General features: G+C 42.4%; 1 protein-coding gene across 2 annotated transcripts in view; it reads right to left on the bottom strand.

Annotated features, from left to right (window-relative positions):
* Positions 1 to 16,977, bottom strand: part of ERICH2 (glutamate rich 2) — a 670,025-nt gene that overhangs the window by 183,023 nt on the left and 470,025 nt on the right. For both annotated transcript variants that reach the window (XM_069616183.1, XM_069616184.1), the window contains one exon: positions 2,581 to 2,747. In XM_069616183.1, coding sequence (XP_069472284.1) covers positions 2,581 to 2,747 — 167 coding nt within the window. The remainder of the gene's footprint in view (positions 1 to 2,580; positions 2,748 to 16,977) is intronic.

Raw genomic sequence — 16,977 nt, 5'->3', positions numbered from 1 at the left:
GTTCTCCCCAAGCTACTTTACTGTTTTGGCTACATACCCATCTGGCCCGGTAAATCTTTTTTAGGAAACTCCAGTCGCTAGTCACCACGTTTGTATGGGGTGGGAAGACTGCTAGGGTGAAATGGACCAAATTAGTTGAACCATTCTCGAGCGGTGGCATCTCAGCCTCGGACTTTCGAATTGTACTACTTAGTGGCTCAGGCACAATTTGCCAAGCATTGGTTTGATCCAGACGATACGGCCACGCATATACCTATAGAGAAATACGCTGCTTATCCCTACGATGTTCGGTCGGTCATCTTTAGCTCCAATCACAAAGACTACTGTGAGTTTGACCCGGTGAGTACCACCGTACATGCATGGTCTAAAATATACAAAAGGATTGGACTGGAGATCCCGTAGTGGAAATTCTCCAGCATTACCCCCACGTTCGATAAAGCCCTGCAAAAGCAGTGGGACCCAACCAAACACTTCAAATACGGGATGTGTTTCCTGGGGATGTATATGTTGAACTGAAAGATTTCGTGGACACAGTGGGAAGTGGGCAACTCAAACGTTTTTCAATTTCACCGCATGAAAGCTGCATTTGCAGCTAAATGGCCGACATTCCCTGCAGAACCCCATACACATGAATGCACAAGGGCTAGAACAGTGACTGATGGGCAGAGAAAAGGGGTTTCGATGCTGTACACCCTAGTTCAATCACACTCAACCTCCTGTAACACCATGAAAGAAACCTGGGAACGAGACCTGGGTCCCACTCTGAGTGATGAACAATGGCTCAGATGCTGTCAGCTCACTAGATCTGTCACCCTAAACTCTGGGTTGCGATTAATTCAATTTAAAATACTTAACCAGCTACATTACACCCCTGCTAAGTTAATCAAATTTGTGGAGGGCTGCACAGGGAAATGTCAAATGTGGTACACCAGATGTAGGTGCTTATCATATGTACTGGTCATGCCCCTAAGTGGCAACATTCTGGGGCGAGGTCGCAGAAATCCTGAAGGAAATTACATCTATTCCGGCATTCCCCTCCCCACTGAAATATCTATTTGGAGATATTGGCAAGGTGGCCGAGACCACTAGTCGACTATTCAATGTGGCATGTGCAGTTCCAAAACGCTGCATACTAAAATGCTGGAAATCTGTCAATCAGCCTCGTAAAGAAGACTTCCTCAGGGAACTCACGATGGTGAATGAATGTGAAGAGCAATTTGTGTTAACTGTAATATCAACCTGTCGCCCAAGGATATCTGGGCTCCGTTTCGAAGTTACTTATGTAATATGGTGTCGGAAAATGACTTCACACCCCCGATAACACCCTGAACTGTAATACAATGTTTGATGTGCTTTGACTATTACATGTTGTATTTGTGGAAACATTCTGTTGAATCTGTGGAGGCTCTGTTCCAGTGTAACTCTCTTTAAAATAAAGTAAAATAAAAAAAGAAACATGACAGTAAAAGTGTTCACTGCCCCCAGCCTTCCCCCTTGGGGCTCCTCCTCTTCCTCCTTTCATGATGGGTCCTTAAAGTTTCCTCATAAAAAGGCTCCTGGCGAGTGATGTTTAGAGATGTTGCAAATCCATCCAGCTCTTGTGTGTGTCATCTCGTATGCTCTCTCAGACCCAGGAGTAATGTTCCTTCTTCCATGCCTTCTGCCTGAATTGTAGCAAGCGAGCCACCATCTTGAGTACAGGTGACATTAGCGCAGCACCTCCAGGCAGTGCTAGTGCAACGCCATAGATCAGCAGTTCATTTCCCTGATCCTCACTTGAATCGGGCTCCAGGTTAAAGTTCTGAGGAGACGTGGTGATTGGCTGTGGGGAATCCAAATAGATAGGAAACACAAAAGCAGGCTCTCCTCTATCCTTCAGTTTCCAAATTCATTGTTTAGCTGAAGCCAAACTCTTTAAAAAAAAAAAAGAGCTCCTGTTTACCAGAGGTATTAGCCCCCACTGAGTGAGGGCATGTGGTCAGACACTTTAGGCACTTGGTCCCACCCGAGTCAACTTAATAAAAGATTTAGGATTTATCGTCTCCCACAAACTCACCTTCAAGTTCCAAGTGAGCACAGTTGTCTGCTCCTCTCACCGCTGAAACTACTTTGCCATATATTCGACTTAATCTCCCTTAAAGACAAAGTGACTGCCTTATAAGGCCTTAATTTCCTCTTTCCTTGACTGCAGAAACAGTTTCTTCCAAGACCTGTAATAAGCCTTGAACATTTCACTGCAGCTTTGGATAACCTCCACTGACCTCCTGTTGACAAACGTCCAAGTTCAAGTTCAAAGCTGTCTGCATTGTTCATACAGCCACATAGGGACGAGGTAACCATTTTCCAACAAATGTACCCTATAGGCACCCTCCAGTAATCATCCATTCATCAACATGAATCGCCACTGCATCCCAAACGTCAGAAATAAGACTGCAAGAAGAAGAGCATTTTCATACCCATGTGCAAATATGAAAAATAAAAAAGCCTAGAAATGCAGTTCTGATCCAATCTATAAAAACATTTCAGTGAGTATGTGCGATAAAAATACTAAATCCAAGATAGAAAATTAAACACGTCTACCTCTGCCATCAGTTCAATTGGTGCAATATTTTTCTCATCGTGCTCATCACTACTGCTATCAGTATCACTGTCATCTGTGGACTCTTGCAGATTCCCTTTAATATTGTTGTTAGTAATCACGTTAGACTTTGCTTCTGTTTCCTTTCGTAAAACGGTACCTTGTTCGCCTATAAAAAGAGAAAAGAGTTTCCTATTTAAGTTTTGTGTGTCCACACAGAAACGTTTAATCAAAATATACCACTATGTACAGCATGATAGGGTACAGATTTATTGATCAGCCTTCAAAAAATGAAAGAGTACCAAAATATCTATTTGGAGGAACTATATATTAAGCATTTTGTTAAGGAGAACATTAATTAGGTGAAAATACCATTTTCAGTGGGCTGTACTGTCTAGTAACGTCCCACCATCCCAAGGAAATGACCCCAGCGAAGAGAAGGCATCAACACTGGGCGAGGGGATGTTACTAAGATGGTTCAGCCCACTGAGAAGTGCATTTTCACCATTAGCACCTGTCGCTGATACCAGAGAAACACTGACATTTGAACCAATTTAAAGAGAAAAGAAAGTAAGGTTAGAAGGTGCACATGGCATTATACCGTGCACGCCTACCAGAAGGGCAGCGGCGTGATAGGCCTGGCATGAAAATGAGGAAGAACGTAGTAGCTAAATGGAGCAGAAGGACGGGTGAAGGGTAAAGAGATGCCATATGGGAGAGGCGGGCGAATTGCTGAGCAAGGGACAGAGTCGAGGTTCATGTGTGGCAAAGTCAGACCAGAGATGTAAGTAAAGCTGGAAAGGAACATTGTGGTCAGGGAAGAAACAGGGACAGAACACTGGGGACAAGAGCTTGTCGCGTCAGATAATACTGACGTTTTCTGCATTGTGGTAGGTCAGAGCGTCCAAACAGGGTTCTAATAAAAAGTGGCCTACAAAGTCTATCGGAAGCATAATTTACTCTGGAGATGGAGTAGGAACCACATTATCACTTTATTAACTTTGCAAAGGTCATTACAAATACAACACAAATGGACACATTAGGTTTTTTATGGATTACCATAGTGTTGGACAATTGAACTATTAATTTCTTAGCTTTCCCTAATTCTTACATATATATTTTCTCCAACCCCATACATTTTTGAGAAATATTGTTCTAGAAATACACCAAGAGCTAGGTTGTATGTGTACACCTGGAGGCTTGGCAATCTTATCACCCATTTTTCTCTGAGAAGACATTATTCGACTAGTTCCAGACCTTTTGCAGTGTTAAAATATTTGGATAAAGTAGAAATATTGCACATATAGTTCAGTAAGTCAGAATCTAAAGAAAGAACAACAATGACAGATTACACACAAATCTGATAAATCTACTGCAAAAGCAACACCATGTTGGCAAAAGGAACAAAGACGATACTGTACAATCCAATGTCAGAATCGATTTTAGGGGTGGGAATCACGTTAGTAAACATTAACACCAATGCAAAAGTCCGTTCAGCTTCAAAATATTTACTTTTTTTAATTTTTATTTTTTATTCAGTGCATTTGGTTAATCAATAAAACCTTTAGCACATCGTGAAAGCAAACTTTCAATCATATAACATTATTTCACATACAATAGAGTTTCCATATATTCCATAGATGTTACACTTAAAGAAAAAAAACGGATATATCCTAATTTTCAAAGCATTATTATTCAAAAGCCTAAAACGTCTATTATCAGAAATATAAAATATGTAATAAAACATGATTCATAGGTATTAGTAGATACAATTCTATTTGTTAAAATGTACATTAAATTGACATAACGTGCAGCATACATTGACCTGAGTGCAAAAAACAAAGAATTCTTCCACATATCTTAATTACAGAGCTATAGAGTGACCAGTTGTCTCCACAGAGAGGTTAGATTGTACAGTAACATGTAATCACAAACCAAAATCATGACTGATGTTTATCTTCAAGATTTGATTAGCTTTGTTCAAATTGATACAGATATATAGAGATGGCTTAAAATGACATCAATAGGTTTAGCTTAAGTTGGAGGGAGACAGTTTAGAAGGTGACATTGTGGTAAACAGCCATGAATATAGATAACAGGGAAAACCAGCTATTCCAGGAACTGTGGAGTTCAGTAAACCGAATGATCACACAAGATATTGACTTTTGGAAATACTGGATTTTCAGCAATAAGGAACAGACAATCAAAGCTCTGAATTTTGAGGATTTCAACAGAGCTTTGTGTAAGATAAAGAAAATGGACTGGAAGATGGAGGTGGATGAGGATTCGTGGGTACCATTTGCAATGCTTAATTTGCTTGTTTCTTTCAAATTAGCTGCTCCATTTCGGCCTTTTCATTAAACAAATTTGAATATGTACAAAAAGAAAGACTGATATGTGACTGCTCTTCATTCCATGTTTGAACTAGGAAAATAGGTTATTATGCAGCAGACAAGACATATGGATTTGGAAATTGTGTACATCTACAGAAAAAAGGGGGGTGGACTACAAGCACATGTGAAAACATACCCACAAAAGACAACTAGGGCATTATCTAGCAAAGATGAACTTCACAAGTATGCATTTTGCATTCATGGGTTAGAAATATGAGGGATCAAATCAGTCACAATGTAAACCCTAAGGAAAGGAACTTTATCATGTCTTCAAAATAACCTAGCTGGGGATTATCCTTGAGAGGTTAGAATGCATGAATTAGTTTCAAATCGTCAGGCATGAATTCCAGCTGCATGTGTTGAATGGTTACTGTGCATTTAGGGGCAATTACATAAATACACAAGATATGTACTTTTAGGATGTTTGTGGTGGATCGGTTGTCCACTCTGCTTATTCTTTCTTCAGCCATCCAGCTGCCAGGTTGGGAGCTCATACATTTTAAAATCACTATGGGATGATGCTTGATAGTGCCTTGATAGTGCCATTGACACCCATGGTGTTGTATAGTTGTAGTTTTTGCACAAACACTGGCCCGAGGAAGAGGGTGACAGAGTAAAGAGGCTAACCCTTACATATCTCACTGGACATGTCCCGCTAATCGGGTCAGGCAAAGTCAGGCACTTGACTTTAAATGCATACATCGGATACCAATTAGCTCTCCGCACACGGATAAGAGGCGGAACATAGAGACACTCTGAGCAAGGTGGAACACGAGTAAGAGCAAAACTCCTGGGGCAAAGGCAAACCTACTGGAGCAGAGCTATGGGCAGAGGTACGAGAGAAAAAGGTAGATGCCCCCAGGAGTTCCTTGCAGGAGGTCATTGCCCACAAAAGGCCACGAAAGACAGATGGAGAAAGCCGTATCCCAGACAAGAAGACTGCATTGTGTTTCAAGGACACCAGCAACCTTCCCGGGTGAACGGCACAGTTCGGGAGGCAAGGCCAAGGCTGTGGTATTAACCTTGATTTGTGAATTCAAACTACAAAGACAAGAAAGGAATGCACATATCCGTTGAGTTTCTGAGCAACATGAAAGGCTGGTGTGTGTAAAGCAAAGATTGAAGCTGCAACAATATATCACACAATTGAAGGCTGCAACTTGTGGATGAGAGGCAAAGGAAGGCAGACAGGTAGTGAACTTTTAGCTGTAAAACCAGTGATACTGAGTAGCAGAGTGGTCTGGCGAAATGAAGTAGCTCATTCGAAAGTCTCTGTGAAAGGTGAAATGTCTTTGTTATGAAGCATTAAAGTGAATTAACTATAAGAAGCAAAGTGAGCAAAATTAACTCCGGGAGAAGGGGGAAAGTGAAAAGGGAATGTTGCATTTTTTGTGCTTTTGACAACGAACAAATTAAAGGGAAGGTCGAAGTGGTCCAGCAGAGGTCTATAGTAAAAGCCACACACATTCGAAAGTCTGACATTTAAGAAAAGGTCTGAGACTGGCTGAGGGGGACCGAAAAAGCGTGACATCAGGAAAAGGGCCAAACCCGACTGAGGGAGGCTGAAGGTGTGATAAGTTAGGGGAAGGGAACCCCTAAAAGATGTGAATTAAGCTTGGGGAAGGGAACCCCTGCAAGTGCTGTGCTTTGAAGGGTCCGAGCCCGACTGAGGGAGTTGTTGAACTGTGCTTTGAAAACTAGAAAGAACAACTTTAACGTGTAAGGCAAGGCGGGCCGTGATCCACATTTTGAACTGCCTTTGTTTTGAGAACCTGAGCAAGAGTGTGGCATCCTGTCTACGGAGACCACCTTACCCTGTGTTGTTCAACGTGGGGAGGAGAGCTGACTCAGCCACATTTATTCTTTTTCTAACACTGATTTTCCTTTGCATACATATCATCCTTTACACACTTTTTGTAGAAGAGACAGGGCAGGCATTAGGTTTTGTTAGTATATGCCATTTTGATTTGACGGACTCAACTAGGACTGATTTATTTATTATTTGATGGTCGAGACTGCTCCCATTTGAGCTATAAGGCAACGTAGGAGTTTTTCCAAACATCAAAAATTGAATAAAGGTTTTACAATGCCCCACGTCAAGAAGAAAATCAAAGATCCTATGTAGTCAGACAACAAATGGATTGATGTTGTCATACCTTAACATGGATGAAAACTCAAGAGCACAAATGGAGTAAATCGCTATCCTCTATTGACAAAGCAGCCTTCAAAACGATAGCCATTGCCTACCACTACACTATATTTAAGTGGAAAAAGAGAGCTTTCTCTCAAAACCATTTCCTAGTATACGCTTTTCTTTGAATCAACAGAGTTTGTGATAAGGCACCTCGTAGAGCGACACAATGAATACATTAATAAATACTGCCACAAACAGTAAAAGAACACCATATCTGCTTGTGACGTTTCAAAGGTAGTACTGCTAACAAGACAAGGTAATTAGGTAATAAATAACAGCAGACATCTTGGTACAGGTTATCAGAAACAGCCACCCATAATGTGAGTAGTTGCAGACATGTCAAGGCTCACCATACATATTCTGTCGATTATTTATTGCCTTCTGTGCTGCTCTCTTTAAATATTTATCAGGAACACTTTTTCAGGAAGGAAGTTTGGGTGCAATAAATAGCACTTACTGTGCTTAAAGACCCAGTTATTCATAAAACGTGTTTGTTAGATCAAGAAAAGGAATCCGAAAAATACAAGTTTGGTGAGGTTTGGTCCAGGGGGGCAAAGTTATAGGGGGGGTCCCAAAATTTCCCATAATCGGAAATAAATGTGCTCACGCCTACAGCCCAAACGGCTGGACGGATTTACACCAAATTTGTGGCAGGAGCGGCGGCTTGGTCCCGAAAGTGTGCTTTTTTTATTTGGTGTAAATCCATCCAGTAGTTTCTTTTTAAATGACCAAAATGTAAAGCAAAAAAATGAGTGATATCTATGTCTGCTCCGCGGACTCACTTCCCTGTTCGGTCCGCGGACTGGCCCCTGATTGGCACCGGACTGACCTCTGATTGGCCAGTAAAAAAATAAACGGACTTTTGTGTGGTCCGCGGACACCGGGACGCGGCCGCTGATTGGATGGTGAGAAAACGTGAAATGCGTCTGTTTTCCTGAAACGCCCGCCATCTTGGATTCGCAGACTTTTTGGGGGTCCGCGAACAGCGCAGTGAAAACTTTTTTTTTTTTTTAAAAGCAGCATTTCACTTGTCAAACTCGACAAACAATCTCTGGGGATGTTGGGGGGTGAGGATTGGATAGGATATGGCCATTAGAAGCCAAAAACCGAGTTGTTTCACCCCCCAAAAGTCTGCGAACACTCTGGATGTTCTGGGGAGACCTGTGGTGTTCGCAGACACTTCAGATGCCCTAGGACATCTGTACCTATTCCTGCATTACAGGGTTGGGGAAAATCAGTTTTTGGATGGCTTATAACTTTTGCACCACTGAATGAAACTGGATGTAATTTTGCAATTTCATTCTAGAACTAAGCCTGAATGGTTTTGCAAAATGTTTTGGGATTCTGTTAAGAGGGAGAAAAATTAGCGGGGGTGTCCCAAAATATTGTAAATGCATATAAATGTGGTGTCATTTGACGAATCTGCACAACATTTGGCAAAACGATTTTGGATCTAGATATAAATTGTTTTCTAAAGTTTGGTGGGATTTTCTCAAGAGAGGGCGAAATTAGAGGGGGTTCTCAACCTTTTTTGATGGCTTATAACTTTGTTGCTATTTGACGAATGTGGACAAAGGTTTTGAGAAAGATTATAGACCAAACATTCAATGTTTGTGTAAAGACTGAATGGATTTTGTCGAGTGGAGGCTAAGTTATATGACTATTGTATGCACATACATTTTGACACTTTTTAAAAAATAAAACATGGGCGATTTTGAGCAAACTCGTGAGGAGCATTGGCAAGGACATTAAAGCATGGTTTTGCAAATGTGCCCGTGTTTTATTTTTTGACAAGTGTAATAATGTGGGTACAAAAAATAGTCATATACCTTTGGTGACTGAGGTATAGCCTGTGGCCGTGCGCAGTAGCCAGGTTGTCTGGGTCATATGACACGGACAATCTGCCTACTGGCCATGACTGCTAGGGACGAAAAATGGTGTTAAAGTGGCTATGTCTACCTGGGACCATCTATGTGGTAAAATTATTCGAAGGTAGGATAGGTTTGAAAGGGAAAAAAGTGCTTGTGGTAATATGTTCATAGGGTTTTGCGGGCTGCCATGGCAAGTGAAGAGGGGCTGTGTATGGAGCCCCGCCTTCTCTTTCCATGTTGGCTGTCTTGGAAAAGGATTTTCCATCCTTACTTATAGGAAGAAAAATCTATGTTTTAGCACCCTGGGTTCCCGCTTTGGGAACCAGGGGTGCTAATGGCCTTTATCCGCCATTTCGGTAGCTGCAATGGACAATAATGGTCCGTAGCCCTCATTTATTTATTTATAACGCACCAATGCCCGTAGACATCAGGCTGTGTGGTTACAGTATTTGTTGAGGAAGCTGAGGTGGAGGAAGACAGCTTACTACTTGCTGAGGAAGGAATAACCTTTCTGAGAGCATTGCGGTCATTGGATTTGGTGTGGCGGCACATGGAGGTGGTTCCGTAGAAGTACTGTCCAGGTAGTCTGCGACTGAGTAAATAATTAGACTCAGTGCATTTCACTTTGGTAGCTTTAGCCTTCGGTACACTCCCAACAGTAGCAAAGAACTGGCACACCCATGATTCGATCTTGGTGCTAGAAGTAGGCACTTCCTCTACCTCATCTTTTTGGTCCTCTTCATTGTCTTTGAACGTACTGCGCTATTTTTGTTTTGAAGGTCCTCCAGCTGGTGGGGGTGGTGGCTCTTGGGGAGGAGGGATGTCAATAACTGATGCAAATTTTAAGATAAATAGCAGTTTTGATAAATTTCTTCCAAGTATGTACTGTGTACTAGATTAGTAATGGATAATGAGTACGAAAAGCTGTAGGGGGTGTGCTAGGGAAATTTTGAAGTTGAAAGTTCCTAGATCAGTAGAAAATGCAGTTCCGAACTGTCCGCGAAAGACAGATCTTATCGTGCAGTGCGGACGGGTTCTCGGACACGTCATCATGCCACGCACTAGCGTATGGTCATGTGGCACTGTCCGGAAGGTCCGCAATGAAGTCAGATGTTCGTAGATGTCTACAGATACAAAACTAGTTGAAATAGTTGCAAAAAGTGTATAGACGTGTTAAAAATTATTCTAGAAGGTGGGAAATGGCAGGCAGAGTTTTAAGGTGACACTTTGTAAATTGGACACAAATATTGTTAGATTTGGCAAGTATGACATTAGTAAGTTGTAGGAAAATAGCATGCACTTGTAAAAACCCATGAAATTCACTGAAAAACCTTGGTTAAAAGGGATGTTATGGTTAAGTTGCACTAATAAAAACCTATGAAATTCACTGAAAAAACTTTGTTAAAAAGGACATTATGGTTACAAGTAAAATCGAAAACCCCCTGAAATTTGCCAGTTATGGTAAGCTAAGCAACCATAACTCGCGCCACCACCGTGCACTGCTAATACTAACACCCAGGACATCAAAGATGACATCACAAATATCATTGATATTTTTTGTCTGGTAATATTGGATAATAAAATAATGAATGCTACCTTATCAGAGTTTTGAGTAATGTTAAACATGGACCAAATAGCTTACAATTCAAGACTTACTACACACTTGTGTCAGTACAAACAATACATATGAAGACCCACAATGCATACAAATCAGAGGCACATAGAGGTAAACAAAGGTAAGGAAGAAAGAAACAAATAACATCACCAGAAAATGTCAATAACATTAAAATGCATCTTCATGTATACATATGAATTGTGTGTTGGAGGCCTGCTTATTTCACCATGTGTGTACACCAGGAGCTGAGACCAAATCCTAAGGAAAGTACTTTAAGAAAATACGACAAGGTTACCATCTCGATACATGGCACCTTTACAATTTTCTTATTCTGACTGTCAGTGAACAAAAACACCTGGCCTAGATATGTGATGTCATCAATGACATTTGTGATGTCATCATTGATGTCCGGGGTGTTAGTCTTAGCCATGCATGGTGGTGGCGCAAGTTATGGTTGCTTAGCTTACCATAACTGCTGAATTTCTGGGGTTTTTCAGTTTTACTTTTAACCATCTCTTTCACTGAATTTCATAGGTTTTTATTAGTGCAACTTAACCATAACGTCCCTTTAACAACGCTTTTCTATGGAAAAAAATACACACACACACACACACACACACACACACACCCCTCTACTGAGAATGAACAAGACCAAACAACATGTTCTTTGAGGAAGTTCCCAGGTTCCCAAACAGGAGCGTCTACAACCATGTCCATGTTTTAGCTTACCGTACTGGTCTCAGATGAGAAGAACAAGTTACTTACCCATGGTAACGTTCTTTCGACTGGATGTTCCTCCCTTGTATTCCTCATTTTATGATATCTTCATATCTGGCTTTAGCTGCTCCAGAAAATCTTTCCAGCAGGGGGCACTGTGCATCAATGCCTGTCGACTCAATGTCCCTCGAGGGCCTCCATCTCTGTCGTCGATGTCATTTTTGACTTCAGTTCTGTTTTCTTTTACGTGTATTGGTTTATCCTACGCCCAACAGCTACTCGCCCTGAAAGGCCATCAACTGCAATGACATGGAAATTCTACTGTGGGGTAAGCTGGGTGGGGCGATGGGGAATACCGTGGAGGAGCATCCAGTCGAAAGAATGTTACCACGGGTAAGTAACTTGTTCTTTAAATGGATTGTTTCCTTCCACTATTCCTCATCTTATGATAAACTCCCAAAGCAGTGTATGCATTTTTGGAGGAGAGAGTCATAATTTTCAGTTTCAAATTAGAATTTATGAGTTCTTTATTGCTCTGTGTGTACATAATGTAACAGTGCCTTCCCAAAAATGCCTTCCCGGCCTGAGGAAGAGTCCAGACTATAATTTTTGGTGAATGTGTGGACTGAGGACCATGTTGCTGCCATACAAATATCCTGAATTGGGACTCCCCTCTGTAAGGCAGATGAAGTAGCCATGCTCCTGGTCGAATGTGCTCTGAGACCCACAGGAGGATCTTTTCCTGCTAATCTGTAGCATTAAGAGATTCCTAGGATGATCCTCTTAGCAAAGGTTTGTTTTGAGACTACCATACCCAACTTATGGCCTGTGTAACCAACACAAAGTTGATCGTCTTGTCTTAGATGTAGAAGCTAAGTGCACATTTTGTGTCAAGCCTGTGTAGCCTCGCCTCTTCCTTTCCATGATGAGGTGGGGGATAAAAAGTAGGTAGAATGATTTTTTGAGTTAAATGAAACTCCGACCCAATTTTTGGTAGAAAGGTATGTTTAACCTTAAAGAAGAACTGTGTGGAGGCTTGCAGGACAAGGCTTGAAGTTCACTCACCCTACGGCTGATGGAAGAGCCACTAAAAGGATAGTCTTTGAAGTTAACAATCTTAAAGGACAGGAGTGGATAGGCCAGAATGGAGCACATATTAAAAATTTCAGAATTAGATTGAGATCCCAAACCGGGACTTGAAAAGGGACCAGAGGAAAAACATTTGTCAATCCTTTAAAAAACTGTATAACCAGTGGAATCTTGAAGAAAGATGCCTCTTCAAAGGAGTGCTTAAAAATAGATAGCGCTGTCAGATACCCTTTAATTGTGCCAACCTGGAGCCCCAAATTAACCAGGTGTAACATGTATGACAACACCATAGGTGTACTGCATGTAAAAGGGTTTGCATTCTTATCCCTCTACCAGCTGCAGAATGTTTTTCAACGGCAACATCTCCATTACGTCGTCTGGGAGATCCCAATCCTTATATCTCAACCTCTCAGAAACCATGCATGAAGGTTGGGTGCCTTAATTTCTGGTTGGAGAACCTGACTCTCCTCTTGCGAGAGAAGGTCCTCTCTTTGTGGCAGACATATTGGAGGGCAGATGGACATGTCTAGAAAGTCTGGCTACCACGTCCTCCTGGCCCAATCTGGAGCAATTTGAATCATTGATTTGCAGAACTTTCTCAACCTCCTGATGACTTGAGGAATGACGGGGACTGGAGGAAATGTGTATAGGAGTGGAAACTCCCAGTCAACCATGCACGCGTCTCCTAGAGTTCCTGTTGGGGGAAATTCCCTGGAGCAGTAGAGTTCACACTTCTGGTTGACACGAGTTGCAGACAGATCCACTTGATGGGTTCCCCAAAGGGTGAAGATCTCTTGAAGGACTTCCTGAGCTTGTTCCCAGTCATGGTAGACTGTGCTCTGCCTGCTCAGAGCGTCCACCGCCATGTTCTCCTCTCCTCTAGGTGAACTGCTGATAAGGAGATTCCTTCTTTATTGCCCAAAATCAGAGATGCATTGCCTATCTGCACATTGGTAGTGACCCGACACTACCTCTCTTGTTGAGGTAGTACATGACCACTGTGTTGTCCGTCATTATCAGGATGTTCTTTTCCGTACAAAGGGCAGAAGGGCCTTCAGCGCTAGTCTGATTGCCCCAGCTCTAAAATATTGATGTGTAGTTTGGATTCCGATGGCGACCAACGACCGCTGATTGTCAGATCGTTGGTGTGTGCGCCCCACCCTGTGAGTGAGGTGTCCGCCACTACAATCATCTCCGGTCAGGGTTGACAAAAAGGTTCTCCCTTCAGAATGTTTTCCTGGTAAGTCCACCACAGAAGGTCTTGTGCTACTCTGTTAGGACGAAATGTCCGAATAGAATTTACCAACCTTTTAAAAAAAGACCTAAAACACATACCACCAAAAGTTTGACCAGTTATGGAAACTCCCGCAGCACACCCGACAGAAGAAAAAGAAAAAGAAAAAAAAAAAAACAGGGGCTGCGACGGTGTTCCTGGCAACATCCCGCTCACTACTGGACAGTATAGTGAGCGGGGGGAAACACCCTGCAGCTGCCAAAAAAAAAAAAAAGAAATACAAAGGACCCTGCGGCGTAGGTTCCCGATCACGGAAGTGAAAGGGAACTGGTGCTGCAGGGACACAACGCGACGGAAGGAAACGTAAGTAGGGTGGTAGGGGTATGTTGGGGGTGTGGGTGGGAGTGCATGTATGTACGTTTTTGTAATGGAAATGTTTGCATGGGAAATGTACGAACATTTGTAGTGTGTACATTTCCCATGCAAACATTTCCGTCGCAGATTTTTCCGCCGCAAACAAATCACGCAGATCCGTGCTACTCTGCTTGGAACCTGAAGGTCTGTTATCCAGCCTGAGAATTGGGACCATTGAGTCCCGAGAGCCCACTGGAGAGATCTCATTCTCAGGTGAGCCTGTGGCACCAGGAAAACGCAGGATGCCATGAGGCCGAGCAACCTCATAAAAGCGAATGCCGGAAGACGCTGGGCGTTGTGGAATTTGGTGACCATCTGCAGAATGTCTTGAGCCCTCACCTCGGGTGGCAAGGCTTTTCCCAAGGATGCGTCTAGGACTGCCCCGATGAATTGGAGCCTTTGAGATGGTATCATGTGGGACTTTTTGAAGTTGACGGAGAAGCTCAGTTTGTGAAGGGAGGGACAGGTGCAGCTGAGATGTTACAGGGTCTGTTCAGGAGAACGAGCCCTTATCAGCCAATCGTAAATCCCCGCTCTCCTGACACTCGCTGCCACCACCGCCATCAACTTGGTGAAAACCCTTGGGGTGAAGGTCAGCCCAAATGGCAGAAATCAAAACTGTCCGGCACCAAAATGCTAATCTATTCTACTCTGAACAAGAGCACCACCATCAAAACCAGACACGTTTCTGCCTTGTTGGGCATCATCAGTCCGGTGAAGTTGAGCCTCTCCAAGCATATTGAGCAACCAATCAACGTTTGGATTAACCTTAGCAATTTAGGGTTAAACCACGTTTTTCAAAACTAGCACAAGTGTGGGAGCTCTTCTACTGGGAATAACACTGTCAAATAACCGGTTATGTGGGGAGGGTCTAAACTCATGGTTTATACCATCAAGCCACGAGTAATATTTTCTCCCTAAAATCGCCTCCCTTTGTCTTTGATTTAGCCTTACTAGATCCGGTTTGGAAAACAGGGATGTGTACTATGTTTTTTTGTAGCCTACCATGCCATGTCATCTGCAAAATGGAAAAAGATTAACTGAATACTGCATTTCACACTATGTTCAGGTTCTTTGAATACCTTTGAGCAGTGCAATGAGTACACAACATTTCAAGATTTCATCAGTGAGCTACTGCAGGAATTTTAAGTCTTTGCTACAGTGATTATGGACAACAGCTCTATTAATTTTATGCTTGAATCCAAACATAAAAAGACATGCATGAACTGCGTTGTGCCAACATTATTCGCCCACATTAAAGCTGGTGTACATATGGGGTTTGTCATCTTAGGCAAGGGATTAGTGAAGACATTTTTCAGTTTGACAGCGACTTAAGAAATCTGATGTTGAATTGCGCTTGACAACCTTTGCAGGTGTTTCATTCCACACTTATCGAAGATCATATCTCCCATAATGAAATCACGTCATACAACCATCAAAGTGTTTCTGGAATTCTGCGGAAGCGTTTACTCATCTGGGGCGAGAGTACAGAAGCTTTGCACTGGTGCAAGTCCAAGTTGCAAGGTATTAGCACTAGGGCGAAGTTTGCCCAATTTCTGAAAACACTGGGCCATATAAGAAAACTATTTCACCATGACAAGTGCAGTTTGGCATGGTATAAGCACCAGAGCAAAAATTGGCAAAGTGCAAAAATATACATTTACAATGTATTTTTTCACCAGGGCAAGGTTTGCCCTAGTGCTAATACCTTTCCGTATTAGCACTAAGGCAAGCATTGCACTGTTGCAATAATGCAGTGAACATGTATCTTTTTTGCCTGAGGGCAATTTTCGTCCTGGTGCTTACACCATGCCAAACTGCACTTGTCTTGGTGCAATCGTTTCCCAATATGTCCCAGTGTTTTTTTAAATAGGGCAAACTTTGCCCTGGTCACTGGTGCTAATGTAGTGCAACTTTGCAGTTTCACTGGTGCAACGTTTCTGGAATCTGGCCCCTGAACGTCACATTTGCTTCAGTAGCCATACCAAGACATTCTGTAAGGTATGCTTTATAGCGTGTTCGTGCACAGGACTCCAATTTGGTTTATGTAGTTATTTTGCCAGCTGATACCATGACAGCATAATTACACCGAGCAACAAAAACTTGAGGCAGAGCAAATAACAGAACGATATTGTACACTTGAGACATTATTTGTTTGAGGCACGCTATCCTGACACAGGCTCCAGAAAGCCAATGATCTTGAAAACTCTGATGTGTGAAAGAGCGATATTCGCTAAGCAACTACAATGAAAACTGTTTCTACAGACTAAACAGCAAATCCACTCTCTAAATATAGGACAGATCAGGTGGAGAAACGTGTCGAACCTGGATTCTTTTTATACCAGAAACATTTGTAAATGCTCTCAACTGCTGAGGTAGACAAAGAAACCTTTAAAATGGTACCTCACGAAAATGTTACAAAATCGGTTTAGGAATATTTTGAAAGGTCTATTGTTAGTTCGAAAAAGGCCTGGTTACCCACGCACCATGATGGAGTATTGGAATTGTATCACACCTTACATCTAGCTTGTCACGAGGGTATGGCAAAGACACTGGCGTTGTAATGTAGACATTTTTGCTCCATTGACACACAAACATGAATCACGCCATGAGTTCTTTGCGCTCCAGGTGTAAGTGGATCTAGGTCACCTGGCCTAAGCCCCGCCCACCTTCTTAGCCCTGCCTCTTCCTTCCTGCACTTAACTCTTAGATGAAGGGCGTCTCTCGCCCGGGCGTCCAAAGTGAAGGGCAGTCAAAGAAAAGGGCTATTGCTGTTTGGACCTGTTCAGACCAGGAGGATCCAGGTTCCGACCCCCTGCTAAGACAGCAGGTAAGCATGCGCCAACATGTGTTTACACCCTCTGTCCCAACA

Source organism: Ambystoma mexicanum, chromosome 9 (genome assembly GCF_040938575.1).
Source record: "Ambystoma mexicanum isolate Mex_15411 chromosome 9, UKY_AmexF1_1, whole genome shotgun sequence".
Classification (NCBI taxonomy): domain Eukaryota; kingdom Metazoa; phylum Chordata; class Amphibia; order Caudata; family Ambystomatidae; genus Ambystoma; species Ambystoma mexicanum.
The sequence above is the reverse complement of the archived record's forward strand: the minus strand, read 5'-3'. Positions and strand labels throughout refer to the sequence as shown.